The sequence below is a fragment of the Staurois parvus genome, unplaced genomic scaffold (assembly GCF_062004578.1).
Source record: "Staurois parvus isolate SC_StPar_1 unplaced genomic scaffold, SC_StPar_1.0 ptg000096l, whole genome shotgun sequence".
Taxonomy (NCBI): Eukaryota; Metazoa; Chordata; class Amphibia; order Anura; family Ranidae; genus Staurois; species Staurois parvus.
The window spans coordinates 17,921,025-17,934,324 of record NW_028317892.1 but is presented as its reverse complement, the minus strand read 5'-3'; the positions used below and the strand labels follow the sequence as shown (position 1 = coordinate 17,934,324).

The 13,300-nt window shown below is 41.7% G+C and overlaps 1 protein-coding gene across 2 annotated transcripts in view; it reads right to left on the bottom strand.

Moving 5' to 3' along the window:
• The window catches only part of ECPAS (Ecm29 proteasome adaptor and scaffold), a 171,195-nt gene that overhangs the window by 89,938 nt on the left and 67,957 nt on the right, over nucleotides 1-13,300 (bottom strand). For both annotated transcript variants that reach the window (XM_089670950.1, XM_089670951.1), the window contains 3 exons: nucleotides 10,715-10,837; nucleotides 8,079-8,182; nucleotides 5,278-5,398 (listed from right to left, as the gene is read on the bottom strand). In XM_089670950.1, the coding sequence (XP_089527076.1) occupies nucleotides 5,278-5,398; nucleotides 8,079-8,182; nucleotides 10,715-10,837 (348 nt within the window). The remainder of the gene's footprint in view (nucleotides 1-5,277; nucleotides 5,399-8,078; nucleotides 8,183-10,714; nucleotides 10,838-13,300) is intronic.

The window sequence follows — 13,300 nt, the reverse complement described above, 5'->3', positions numbered from 1 at the left end:
TTTTCTATTTACTGCAGTAACATACTGATGACATCAGGGTCGGAAGTCAGAGGATCTGACACGTGGCAGTATCAATTCCCTGCCTGATTGAAGGAATTGATAACACATCTTAGGAAACATTTACCTGTATCTAAGCCGAAAACCAAAAATGTAATATATGGCTGATTATTAGCCCTTGGTGTAATTTGCTTTTTTCAAGCTTCCTTTGATTTATTTTCAGCTGCATATACACACTTCCAGTCCTTGGGTAGCCATGCCACTCCTCCAGTGTATCTATTGAAGGAGCTGTGGTCACCCTAGCCTGCTTTCATGATATGTACTACAAACATGTATTTTCATTTCCATTACATGGGGTCAGGGCAACAGATAGATTACAGAAGATAGCTAGGATGGGATATTGTTCTGTGCAGCTCATACTACATTGCTGGCAAGATTAAAAGGGATTTTATGTATTTGCTGAAAATGTTCTCAATCTGAAGAAAACTAAGGAAGCCTCAGATCCAAGGACTCTAGGACCCTCGCCAGCACCAGCATCTTCCACCCAGCTTCATTTGGGTGCTGATCTTCGGCTGTCTGCTGTGAGATGACACCATTCCCACACAAGTCATTCATTCTGGCAACACTGGCATTGTGTCAGAAACGTAAATAGAGCTGCACATGTGCAGCTCCATCTACTTCTGCAGAGGATTGTGAACAGAAAGGTAAGTTTATTTTATTCCAAAAGTGACATTGCATGTCTCTACTTCAAGAAAGAGCCTGCCTGTTGGCCAAAATCAAAAAGCTGAAGTTTAGGTATGATTTCTGTTGAACATTTACACAGGTCTAGCTAGGAACAATTAGAAAGTAGCAAGCACACAATACAGTGTTTGTGGGTGCTGTAACATATTAGACTGGTTTCCTTATGAATGCCAAATATACAAATACATTGTAATTGAATAAGAGTCGGCACAATAACTTTATGCTGTACAAATGACAAACGGTTGCACTGTATTATAAGTATAGCAGAAATATAAGCAAATATATATAAAAAAAACTAGCATATGAAATCAGAGCAATGTTTCATAACAAAGCAGATGGGAAAAAAAGATCATAAATGGATACATGAATTGAAAATACAACAAAAACTGAGTTGTCTACAGCAATGTGGGCATCCAGAAGGCAAATAAAGGTGGGGACAGGGGACAATGTTTTAGGGTAACACAGGTCCGATCTGGTGGGTGAAGTGTGCCTCTTGAACCTACTTCCACCTGGCTTCCAGTTGCCCACATTACTGTACAGCATCTCACAGCTTTTTGCATTTTCATTACATGTACTGTATATACAGGTGCATCCCAATAAATTAGAATATCAAAAAGTTAAATTTCAGTGATTCAATTCAAAAAGTGAAACTCATTAAATTCATTACAAACAGAGTAATATATATCAAGCATTTCTTTCAATAAATTTTGATGATTATGGCTTACAGCTAATGAAAACCTAAGATTCAGTATCTCAGAAAATTAGAATACTAAGAAAAAGTTCAATATTGTAGACTCGTGGTGTCAGACACTAATCAGCTAATTAACTCAAAACACCTGTAAAGGTTTCCTAAGCCTTTAAATGGTCTCTCAGTCTGGTTCAGTAGGTTACACAATCATGGGGAAGACTGCTGACTTGACAGTTGTCCAGAAGACAGTCACTGACATCCTCCACAATGCGGGTAAGTCACAAAATGTCACTGCTAAAGAAGCTGGCTGTTCACAGAGTGCTGTATCCAAGCATATTAATGGGAAGTTCAGTGGAAGGAAAAAGTGTGGTAGAAAAGGTGCACAAGCAACAGGGATAACCGCAGCATTGAGAGGATTGTGAAGCAAAGGACATTCAAGAATTTGGGGGAGAGTCATAAAGGAGTGGTCTACGGCTGGTGTCAGTGCTACAGGAGCCACCACACACAGATGTATCCAGGGCAAGGTCTACAAGTGTCGCATTCCTTGTGTCAAGTCACTCCTGAACCAGAGACAACGTCAGAAGTGTCTTACTTGGGCTAAGGAGAAAACGAACTGGACTGTTGCTCAGCGGTCCAAAGTCCTTTTTTCAGATGAAAGTAAATTTTGCATTTCATTTGGAAATCAAGGTCCCAGGAGTCTGGAGTAAGATTGGAGAGGCACAGAATCCAAGTTGCATGAACTCCAATGTGAAGTTTCCACAGTCCGTGATGATTTGAGGAGCCATGCCATCTGCTGGTGTTGGTCCACTGTGTTTTATCAAGTCCAAAGTCAGCGCAGCCCTCTACCAGGAGATTCTAGAGCACTTCATGATTCCCTCTGCGGACCAGCTTTATAGAGATGCTGATTTCATTTTCCAGCAGGACTTGGCACCTGCCCACACTGCCAAAAGTACCAATACCTGGTTTAATGATCATGGTATCGCTGTGCCTGATTGGCCAGCAAACTCGCCTGACCTAAACCCCATAAAGATTCTGTGGGGTATTGTCAATTGGAAGATGAGAGACACCCAACCCAACAATGCAGACTAGCTGAAGGCTGCTATCAAAGCAACCTGTGTTTCCATAACACCACAACAGTGCCAAAGGCTGATTGCATCCATGCCATGCCGCATTGATGCAGTAATTCATGCAAAAGGAGCCCCGACCAGGTATTGAGTGCATACTATACTATACATGGACCTATTTTTCAGTAAGCCAACATTTCTGTATTCAATTTCCTCTTTTTTATTGGTCTTAGGAAATATTCTAATTTTCTGAGATACTGAATTTTGGGTTTTCACTAGCTGTAGCCATAATCATCAAAATTAAAAGAAAAAAAATGTTTGAAATATATCACTCTGTGTGTAATGAATCTATATAATATAGGAGTTTCACTTTTTGAATTACTGAAAAACTTTTTGATGATATTCTAATTTATTGAGATGCATTTGTATTTATGATCTTGTTTCCCCATCTACTTTGTCATAGAAAATGTAGCGTATGATTCGCATCAGTGTTTTGTTTAGAACAGTTGGAATGGAGATCCTCTGTACATAAATTTGTATATGTGACTATAGTATCCTATTTTGCCTTTATTCTTATAATCAGGGCCGCTCGCCAAATGGGAGGAGAAATTCCTCTGTGGCGAGCGGTGAGCACAGATGAAGCATGGAGCGACTGCACCTGCGCTCCAAGCCTCATTGTGAAGCCGAATTCCGGTTTACAACTTCCGGTTTCCGCGGCACCGCCGCTGAGGGGATAGGCGCAGTAGAGGTCTACTCTCCTCCGCTGAGAGGAGACACCCTCTCCACCGCCACGGGGGACTCGAGGGGACAGTAAGTACTGTATACATGTCCTATCACTATAATGGAGTACAGGGGAGCTGGGATATACATTACTCAGTTGGGTGGGGCAACTGGTGGAGAGTAAGTTTTGTGACCGGCTAGTAGGTCTGGACGCGAAATTTTAAGCCTTGCTTATAATATACTGCAATATTAAAATAGCATTGGTGTGCTGGCTCTAATTTAACTATCACTGTCTAAGGGAATCGCTGCCGCTAACACAGTGATTGTTGGGACCTTCTGGGTTTTGTGCCAAGCTGCTTAAACTTCTCCACAGGGTCACTCACTTACCTTCACTGCCAGTCAGAAAACGCTTTCATTTTTAATGAATACAAGGTGTTCTCTAATTGGAGAGTTGTAAAGTCACTGCCCTACCTCATCCAATCAAAGAACACCTTAAAATTAACCACTTGCCTACCAGGCACTTATACCCCCTTATTTACCAGGCCAATATTCAGCTTTCAGCGCTGCCGCACTTTGATTGACAATCGCGCGGTCATGCAACATTGTACCCATATGAAATTTTGATCATTTTTTTCTCACAAATGGAGCTTTCTTTTGGTGGTATTTGATCGCCACTGGGCACTTTACTTTTTGCGCTATAAATAAAAAAAGTGCAAAAAAATTTGAAAAAAAAAAAAAAAGTTTCTTTGTTTCTATTATAAAGTTTTTCAAACAGGTAATTTTTCTCCTTCACTGATGTGCGTTGATGAGGCAGCACTGATAGGCAGCACTAAAGGGCACTGATAGGCAGTACTAATGAGGTGGCACGGATAGGCGGCACTGATAGGCGGCACTGATAGGCAGCACTAAAGGGCACTGATAGGCAGTACTAATGAGGTGGCACGGATAGGCGGCACTAATATGCAGCACTGATAGGTGACACTGATGATGGGTACTGATAGACGGCACTGACTGGCGGCACTGACTGGCACAACCGCTGGGCACTGACTGGTGGCACTGACTGGCAGCACTGCTGGGCTGCACTGGTGGGTGGCACTGCTGGGCACACGTAGGTGGCACTTCTGGGCACAGGTGTGTGAGTGACACTGCAGAGTGGCACAGGTGGGTGCACTGCTGGGCACAGGTGGGTGATCTGCTGGGCACGGGTGGGCGGAGCTAGTGGGTGCACTGCTGGGCACAGGTGGGCGGAACTTGCGGGTGGCACTGCTGGGCACCAATCATCAGGGCACTGATGATCGGTGCCGATCCTCGCTCTGACAACTGCCGGTTCTCGGCAGTACTTTCCTCACGATCTGACAGTGTGAGGAAAGTGCAGCCGAGAACCAGCACTTGCATTTCCCTGTGATCAGCGTGTCATTGGACACCGCTGATCACGTGGTAAAAGGCCGCTGTGATTGGCCTTTTACCACATCACGTGATCAGCTGTGTCCGTAGGACACATCGATCACGAAGATCACCAGGTGCGCGCCAAGAGAGCGCGTTCTGGGAGGACGTCATATGACGTCCACCCAGAACTGGCTGGCCGCAGTGCAGCCGTCATTCGGCTATCTGCGGTCGGCAACTAGTTAAAAAACACAAGTTGCTGCCAGCACAGGACCTGGAAGATTGTGGTGATCACTTTGATAGCAGAACTACCACAGTGACTGTCGCCTTCCACAGCAGTTCCTCGAGTATGAGCTATGCATATAGTTACATTGGTCTAAGCTGGACCAATGAAATTATGCAATAAAGATCATTACATGGACACAAGGTCATCCTGGGCAATTTTGTCTAACAGCTTTAGGAGGGTTTTTTTTTTTTTTCAAACCACGAGTATTTCAATATAAATATGAAATATCCTGCCTGAAAACAAATGTGATGGTCAAGTTAAATCACCAGGTTATGCAGAAGAAAACGTGGAGTGCAGTAATTAGTCAAAATTATTTTCTAGTTTACCATTCCAGCCGCTGCATACATAGCAGTACAAATTCTAGTCCATGTACCACCAATGCAGATCAGTAGAGTTACCTTTTCAACTATATGGCTGACCATCACTGGGAAAGGAGGAAGTTTTGGTGGAGAAACATCTTTATCCACAACAGAAAATGACCTGAGTGCTCTCTGTGCTTCTCCATAGACCTCTTCTCTTCTATATGTATATAGAAATAAAAGTAGCAATAGTAGTAAACTTCACAATTTTATCATAGTAGTTCTGGCAAAGTTATGACAGTTCTAAAAATCCATGTTTCCTTAAGAACTGCAAACAATTCATGATGCATTGACATTATGTATAAAACACAAATGCAAAATCTGACTGAAAAGTGATGTTACCACATAAAAGCATCAATAGATCTACTAAAGAGTACGTCATCAAACTGTCATAAATCACAGCAAAGTCGTGTAAGCGCAGAGGTGAATACACACTGCTATTGCAGCATGCACATGAGTGACATTTGCATACTGTTCTATTCACTGTGGTGGCTGTGAGATGTGGAGGTCCACATCACAACCCACTGCGCTGAAAAAATGACTATGTTGTACTTTACTTCAGTTCATGCCACAGCTACACTGTGGTGTGAACTAACAGTATAGGAAACAAGTCATGTTGCCTGGTCTGTGTTTGGGCTGTGCTGGAAATACCTCCGAGGGTAGCCCCAATGCAGCTCAGGTGAACGACCCCATAAAAGTAAAACTGTTAAAGGGTTTGATAGATTTGTATTAAATGTTTTTAAACAGATTTTTTAAAGGGTGCCATACTACTTCTTTTACTATTCCATCTCAAAGAACCTTTGTATAGTGCATCATGTAGCCCTCTTTCATGCCATAAGTCTTAAGCAACCCTCAGAAGAGCTTTAAAACTGCATAAAAATTCACTTCACCTTCAGAAGTCTGCTCGATACAATAACAATCCCTCTTTTCCCAATTGGCTGGTATTAATCTTTTTTCCTATTGGCTGACAATCCACAGTGTGACGCTAAGACAATGAACTGTCAGCAAAAAATTGCCAACAAATCAGGAAAAGAGGATTAATGTCATTATATCCAGTCAGACCTACTACAGAGGTAGTGAGGAAATGTCACCAGCACATCAACAGAACCATTCAGTACTCACAAACAGAAGCTTCTGTTCAATGGCCAAGTATTGGTTCTTTTCTGGAACTGTCATAAAAGGCAGCAAAACGTAAAGCGGTTTGCCACCCAAAAGGGGACGTTCCGCTTTAAGGACTGCTCCCCATTAAGGATTGGCACCTTTGGGGGGCAAGGGGGAGCAGGTACCCGAATTTGACAGGTACCCGCTCCCACTTCCAGTCTGATTGCGTAAGCGATCAGAAGGTGCCCTCTCTGTAGTCTTTTGGGACACGAGACAGGTCCCAGAAGACTACAGGACCATTCATGAAGCGCAGCGCTACTCCCGCATGCGCAGTGGGTACCCCGGTGTGAACCCACAAGCAGTCGCATCCCGGTGCCCACACTGAAGATGCCGGCCTCCTGGAATACAGGACGGCCGGTCAAACAGACTGCGGGGGACACACTGCGGGACCGAGGGACAGGTAAGTGGCTGTTTTTTTAAAAAAGTCAGCAGCTACAGTTTTTGTAGCTGCTGACTTTTATTTTTTTGACACGGTGAGTGGAACTCTGCTTTAAGATAAAAAGGTTTAGACTTTATATAGATATATATATGCACCTTGAAATATCCACTTGCCTGCTCGCATTGCGAGTGGAAATAGGGTGGGGGTGAGTGTCCCCCAGAGACAGCTCTGTCACTCGCACTGTGAGCCATCAGAAAGCTCAATAGTTGAGCAAAGTGAAAGCAAAAGAAGGGGGAGTGCATGCTGTGCACTCTGCCTCCCTCTAGAGTGCAGTACCTGGCTCTGTGAGTGAAGGTAACGAAGTACTGCAACTTTTTATAGGGCTGTGTATATGCGTCTGTTTATGCATGTACATGCGGGTGTGTCTGCGCGTACACAGGCGCATCTGTGTATAAACATACATGAATGGGTGGTTTGGTCAGGTTCAGAATGATGTGGCTATTATGGGTGGTAGAGTATGGGGCATTTGAGGTACTGCTGGGTTGGATAGAAGGAGGATATGCTTGGTAGAGTTATGGTTTGGTGAGTGAAAGATTATGTGTGTTTATGTGTATGTATAAGTTTGTATATATAATGTTTTAATTTTATTTTTAATAAGCACCAGAAGCTAAACATAGAAGTCTGTACTACAAGTCTAAACATTATCACACTCTTTATGTGATGTTGGGGGTGCCTGGCATTTGACCCTTTTCTGGTACTGTTCATGGCCATTCCTTATGGCATTTTTCAAGAATGACAAATTGCTAATTCACTTGTATAGGCATACTAAATATGCTCACTTTTATACCAGAATTTATTTCCTAAAAGTTACATAATGATGTTTTAATTTCACAACAATGACAAATGAAAGTGGTAAATGTAGAAAACAAATGCAGCATGCAATGGAAAACCTATTTTGGGCTCTGGTGACCTGTTTATAAAGGAGTAGGAGATTGTTGAGATTAAAAAAAAAAAAAAAAAAAAGGGGGGGGGGCGCTAGAGCCAGTCTGAAAACTTCTTTATAGAAGTGCCCATATGACCCCTGTACCTCCCTCCCACCCGGAGAAAAAAAAAAGCATGGGTAATTCAGAAAATTCAGCCAGCAGAATTGGAGATATATATATATATATATATATATATACACACATATATATATATATATATATATATATATATATACACACACACATATATACACACACAAACCTGCTCAGACAGATTTCAAAAAACAAATCTATGATAAATAGTGAATAAATCTTACGGGTCTCCTGCCGATAGCAAAAGCAAGTATCTGGAAGGTATGTGATCAGGGGCAAAAACACTGCTTGCAAATTTCACGGCTACTTGTCGAACCTGAACTTCCGGCTACAGAAAAAAAAAAAATACAAAATGGAGAATAAAATTATTTTTTTTAAATGCATTTCAAGGTCTGCTATGAGTTAACAATGAGACATAAGATGGACTGTATTAAGAGATTCAGGGATAAATCATTTTTAAAACTTTATAAAAGAAACTTGTACTAAGAGACGTGTACAGGATCTGCCGCTGTGTTTGCTGTGTTGCATGTGGCTTCAAAGCTTTTGCTAGTCACCAACCCCTAACAAGCATGTGGATTAGAAAGTCAAAGCAAAATAAGAACTCCTGATCTGCATACTTGTTCCAAGCCACTGCCTCAGAAGTATCATGAGAGACAGACAACTAGCACTTTCACAAGGATAGTGAATACCACATAGTTCTCTCACTACAGGTTTTTTTTTTAACCACTTAACCTCCGAAAGGTTTTATCCCCTTCATTACCAGGAAACTGTTTGCTATTCAGCACTGCACCACTTCAACTGGTAATTACGCAGTCATGCAACACTGTACCCAAAAGAAAGTTATATAATTTTTTTATTCAAATAGAGCTTTCTTTTGGTGGTACTTGATCTCCACTGTTTTTTTATTTTTATTACATAAATGACAAAAAAGACCAAAAGTTATTAAAAAAAAAAAACAAAAACAAAAAAAACAATACTTTCTACTTCCTGTTATAACGCATATCCAATAAAATAAATAAAAAATAAAATTTCTTCACAAATTTAGGCCAAAATGTATGTTGCTACATGTCTTTGGAAAAAAAAATCCCAAGAGGTGTATATTAATTGGTTTGTGTGAAAGCTGTAGCATCAACAAACTAAGGTGTATATATACACTGGCATCTACACAGCTATGACACTATAGTGGTAATAGCGGTGAACAGCAACTTACAGTGTGATCATGTGACAGGCAATCTGGCACTGATGCTGTCTGGAAGTACACTAACTGAAACTGACATCAATAGTGACACCAATATAGTAGTTTGACAAACTGTATGCTGTCAATTTTGTGTTATACTGGGTAAATGCTGTGGCAATTTTCATTTTTAACTACATTCTTGCATCAAAAAAATATATACACTGATCAGTGCTAATACTGTACACTGACCCTGTCTAGGAAAAAGTTAACATCTATGGGCAAAGGGTTAGCTGTGTGCCTTACAATGTGTAGTGTGTGTAATATGTGCTGCTTCTAACTAATCGATATGGCTGTTTAACCACTTGCCATCCGCCCTATAGCAGATTTACTGTGCAAAATCACAAATATAAACATAATTTTGCACTTTCGCCACTGGAGGGCGCGCGCCTGCTGCCAGAGCACCACCTCTGCTGATTGGACACAGGAGAAGCTGATCAACAGGTGCCGGTCCATGGTTGAGCGCCGGCACCTGTTGATCGCCAAGGAGATGACAAACAGAGCTCTGCCAGTGTAAACAATGTCAACGGCGATCTGCTAGATTTTATTCAGGGAATAAAATCTAGCATATTGCCTAGTAAAAACAACACATACAGCACACAAAAACACTGGCTAGGCACACAATTTACCCTTTGATTGCCCTAGATGTGTAACCCCTTCCCAGCGAGTGTCATTAATACAGTGACAGCACTGACCACTGTATTAGTGTCACTGGTTCCCACAATGTTTGTGTCAGACGGTTTGCTGCAATATTGCTGTCCAGCTATAATTCGCTGATGCCGCCATTACTAGTATTAAAAAATAAAATAAAATTCCAGTATATATACACCGCCATTTGTAGACGCTATAACTTTTGCGCAAATCAATATACGCTTTTTGGGATTTTTTTCTTTTTCCAAAAATATGTAGCAGAATACATTTTGACCTAAATTTATTAAGAAATTTGATTTTTAGAAATGTATTTATTGGAGACGTTTTATAGTCGAAAGTAAATATATTGTTTTTTAAATATAGGTGTTTTTTCATTTATATAGCACAAAAAAAAACCCAGAGGTGATCAAATACCACCAAAAGAAAGCCCTGTTTGTGGGGAAAAACATAGGACAAATTTAGTTTCAGCGTTGCATGATCGCGCAATTGTCAGTTAAAGTAAATCAGTGCCGTATCACAAAACATGGCCTGGTCATGAAGGGGGGTAAATCTTCCGTAGGCCAAGTGGTTAAGAAAAAGCCAGATCACTGCCTTGTGTACAGAACCCTATGTTGTTTGTAAACACAGGACTATGTGTTGTGATTGGACACAACCGATCAGCAGGTCTCAACTATAAATCATTGGCCAGGACCTACTGACAAAATTGCACTGTGTCCAACCACAGCGTGGGTCGGCAGTGGGTGTTTGCATGCGCACCCCACACCCAGAAGAAAGCTTGCAATGTTTATTTACAATGCTGAGCCTGCAGATGCCACTCTAGTAAATCTACTATGACCAAGCATCCAGTGGTTATAGGATTTACATTTTCAACATTGACTGTCTGCATTTTTTTATCCTCAGAATTAGTGCCAGAGCTTGACCGAAGAGAACCATGCAACACAAACTGTTGTAGAAGGCTTGACGATTAGCCCTTACCTTCACCAAATATGATCCAACCAGTGCTTCCATTAGAGTTAGCTGAGCACCTTCCAAGTTTGTATAAGATCCAACCATCATAGATAGGGCCTCCTGTATTGAAAGCCTCACATCCATTTCCTCCTACAAATTGTAAATAAAACTAGTTGTCATTTTGAAGCACATGTATAAATGAGAGCATCTAAACAAAACAATTTTAGGATCAATTTCAGTTAAACAGTAAGGCAACCAATAGCTTCACAATAGTCATAACATGTTAGTAGAACAACATGAAGCACTACAATCAATCATATTTAGTATTCACAGACCACCAGTTCTGTTGAAAATCCATTCAAATATTTTCCACTGCACACAGAGATACATGCAATCAACTAAAACACCCAAAATTACCCAATAATGTAAAACAGCCAAACTCATTGCAAACATACCGGTACTTAAAAATACCACTACACTAAAAATACTAATCTAATAGAAATATAATATATTATATACATACATACACACACAGTACTATGCAAAAGTTTTAGGCAGATGTGAAGAAATGCTGTAAGAATGCTTTTAAAAATACATATCCTAATTGTTTATTTCTATCAATTTACAAAATGAGCAAAATCTAAATCAATATTTGGTGCGACTACCCTTTATCTTCAAACCAGGATCAATTCTTACACTTGCACAAAGTCAGGCATTTTGTAGGATTAGAGTCAGGTGTATGATTCACCAAATATACTATAGGCACAAATGATCATCTATTCCATATGTAGGTTGAAACACAGTCATTAACAGAAACAGCTGTGTAGAAGGCTTAAATCTGGGTGAGGAACAGTTTCCTATCACAAGTCATACACCATTGCAAGACTGAGCACAGCAACAAGACACAAGGTAGTTTTACTGCATCAGCAATGTCTCTCCCAGACAAAGATTTTAAAGCAGACTGGGGTTTAAGATGTGCTGTTCAAGCTCCTTTGAAGAAGCACAAAGAAACAGGCAATGTTGAGGACCATACACACAGTGGTCGGCCATGGAAACTCAATGCAGCAGATTAAAGACACATCATGCTTACTTCCCTTCAAAATTGAAGATGTCCAGCAGTGCCAACAACTCAGAACTGGCAGAGACCAGTGGGACCCAGGTATACCCATCTACTGTCCAGAGAAGTCTGGCCAGAAGCAGTCTTTATGGAAGAATTGTGCCAAAAAAAAAAATACCTCAAGTGTGGAAACAAGGCTAAATGAATCAAGCATGAAATCATAGAAAGTGGGGTGCAGAAAAAATGGCAGCAGATACTCTAGACTGTTGAGAATTTGCAGGCAACAGTGAGGCATGGTGGGTCTGCATTTTTGCAAATGTTGGAGATTTGGTCACGATCAATGGTGCCCTCAACGCTGAGAAATAATTATTTGGGGAGGTGGACAGGCAAGCACCAAGATACCTACAAGACCACACGTGGAGAGGAAACAAACACAAAAAGGGGGGGGGGTACGTAGAAGAGTTATCAATGTTATCTTCTCCAATACTATTGCAGCAAACGAAAACTGGTGCCAAGACCAGTTCTTTTTGGGAGGGGGGAGCAGCCTGAACATGGCGGCTGTGGGGAGCGTGTGGCAATAAGCTCCCTGCTAAGCGCCGCTATTCGACCTCCCCAGTGACCACCTGGAGTAGGATATGGGGAATTGACTCACCGGAGTCTGTCGATCGGTACAGGAGAAGAGAGAAAGCCTGGTGGGAGCACGTGACCAGCCCCGGAGGCTCTCTGGGAGAGGAAGAAACCGGACAGCTTCCCAATGCAAGAGGGAGCCACCGGCTCTCATGTGTTTAATCCCCCCGGCCAGCTGATCGATTCTGGGTCTGAGTGACCCAATAGAGTGAAGGGATTCACCCTGCTATCTGGTGAAAAGTCTGGATGAAGGGCACGAGGAGAGGAGTGAAACCCAGAGGAATCCCCCCTTGGACTGAATTGCTGTGAAGGCCCCACACCTCAAGCTCGGAAGTCACTGCTGGGAGAAGAAGAAGGGTGAGTGAGAGCTATTGGGGGCTTATCGTGTGGGGGAACCCCGAGTGATATGGGAAATCTAGGGGTGAAGGAGAGGAGGGGAGGATTCCCTGGGTTAAGAAAGAGAAGATGAGAAGAGCTCCAGGTGTCCCAGGAGAGTAAAAATACATGGGATATCAGCAGGTTCTGTCTGGTGTACAAATTAAAGGACTGATACAATTTCATATAGAGAATAAGAGAAGAAATCAGAGTTTTAGAGGAAATGAAGAACAAAGTTCCTAAGGGAACAGGGCCCAAAGGGTCTCAAATAGATACGATAAAGAAATTTACATCGCAAAGAAATAATATGCCAGAAAGGGCCCAAGGTGCAAATGCAAAAGGGGATATGGACATGTCTCTGGGAAATAGTCCTAGATTATCAATGGGTATGAATAGTAGCGGTAGCCACCTAACAACAGAGGGCTTGGAAAAAAAAGAAGTAGACTGTGAACTACAAGCGCCAAATAAAAAGGAGATGACAGAAATGTTTCAAAGTTTGGAAAAAATGATAAAACAAGAAATGACAATTGTGCGCAATGATCTAAGACACCTGC